Raw genomic sequence first — 1,178 nt, 5'->3', positions numbered from 1 at the left:
TCACCATGTTGGCCAGGCTGGTCTCGAATTCCTGACCTCAGGTGATCCTCACCCCCGTCTCGGCCTCCCAGAGTACTAGGATTATAGGCATGAGCCACCGTGCCCGGCTGCTAAGTGGTGGGTTCTTGACTGCAAGCCAGCAGGGTCTCTCTGTGGCATCTTGGGCCGGGAGATGGATGCTGGTGTGTTTGGGGGTTCCCAGCTCACCCAGCACGCCCTCTGCCCACAGCTCCCTATACCATCATCACCTTCCCCTTCCTGTTTGCTGTGATGTTTGGGGATGTGGGCCACGGGCTGCTCATGTTCCTCTTCGCCCTGGCCATGGTGCTTGCGGAGAACCGGCCGGCAGTGAAGGCCGCACAGAATGAGGTGAGGGGCCGGGCTGGGGTCCTGATGAGGGTAGTGGGGCCAGGCAGCCCCTCACCACACTGCTGCCCCCCCAGATCTGGCAGACTTTCTTCAGGGGCCGCTACCTGCTCCTGCTCATGGGCCTGTTCTCCATCTACACCGGCTTCATCTACAACGAGTGCTTCAGTCGCGCCACCAGCATCTTCCCCTCGGGCTGGAGTGTGGCCGCCATGGCCAACCAGTCTGGCTGGAGGTAAGGCCCGGGCCCCAGCCTGGCCAGGGGCCCTGCAGTCCCCGCAGCCTTGACCGCCCTGCCCTCCGTTGCCACAGTGATGCATTCCTGGCCCAGCACGCGATGCTTACCCTGGATCCCAACGTCACCGGTGTCTTCCTGGGACCCTACCCCTTTGGCATCGACCCTGTGAGTCCTGGGATGGGGTGTCCGTGGGTGGTGAAGGCAGCTGGGAGTAGGGGCTGGGGCTCCCCTCGGTTCAGCCCTCCTGCAGTGCTGTCGCGGAGCACTTCTGTGTGCCTGGCCCTTCCCTCAGCTCAAGAGGCAGACAAGGCTCCTGCCCTGCAGGGCCTGCATCACAGTCCCGAGTGTGCGGAGGCAAAGCCAGACCGGACAGGAACCAGTCTGCAGCTGGCACTGTGCTAAGCACTGTTCCCAACCTTCGGTGGAAGTGGTTTTCTTTTTTTTTTTTTTCTTTCCTTTTTCTTTTTGGATATGGAGTTTCATTCTGTCACCCAGGCTGGAGGGCAGTGGTGCGATCTCGGCTCACCGCAACCTCCATCTCCTGGGTTCAAGCGATTCCCCTGCCTCAGCCTCC

At 61.5% G+C, this 1,178-nt stretch overlaps 1 protein-coding gene across 3 annotated transcripts in view; it reads left to right on the top strand.

The window, feature by feature from the left end:
- TCIRG1 (T cell immune regulator 1, ATPase H+ transporting V0 subunit a3) overlaps positions 1-1,178 on the top strand; it is a 15,354-nt gene that overhangs the window by 8,836 nt on the left and 5,340 nt on the right. For all 3 annotated transcript variants that reach the window (XM_026447681.1, XM_026447683.1, XM_026447682.1), the window contains 3 exons: positions 230-369; positions 444-601; positions 679-769. In XM_026447681.1, the coding sequence (XP_026303466.1) occupies positions 230-369; positions 444-601; positions 679-769 (389 nt within the window). The remainder of the gene's footprint in view (positions 1-229; positions 370-443; positions 602-678; positions 770-1,178) is intronic.

The sequence above is a fragment of the Piliocolobus tephrosceles genome, chromosome 13 (assembly GCF_002776525.5).
Source record: "Piliocolobus tephrosceles isolate RC106 chromosome 13, ASM277652v3, whole genome shotgun sequence".
Classification (NCBI taxonomy): Eukaryota; Metazoa; Chordata; class Mammalia; order Primates; family Cercopithecidae; genus Piliocolobus; species Piliocolobus tephrosceles.
The sequence above is the reverse complement of the archived record's forward strand: the minus strand, read 5'-3'. Positions and strand labels throughout refer to the sequence as shown.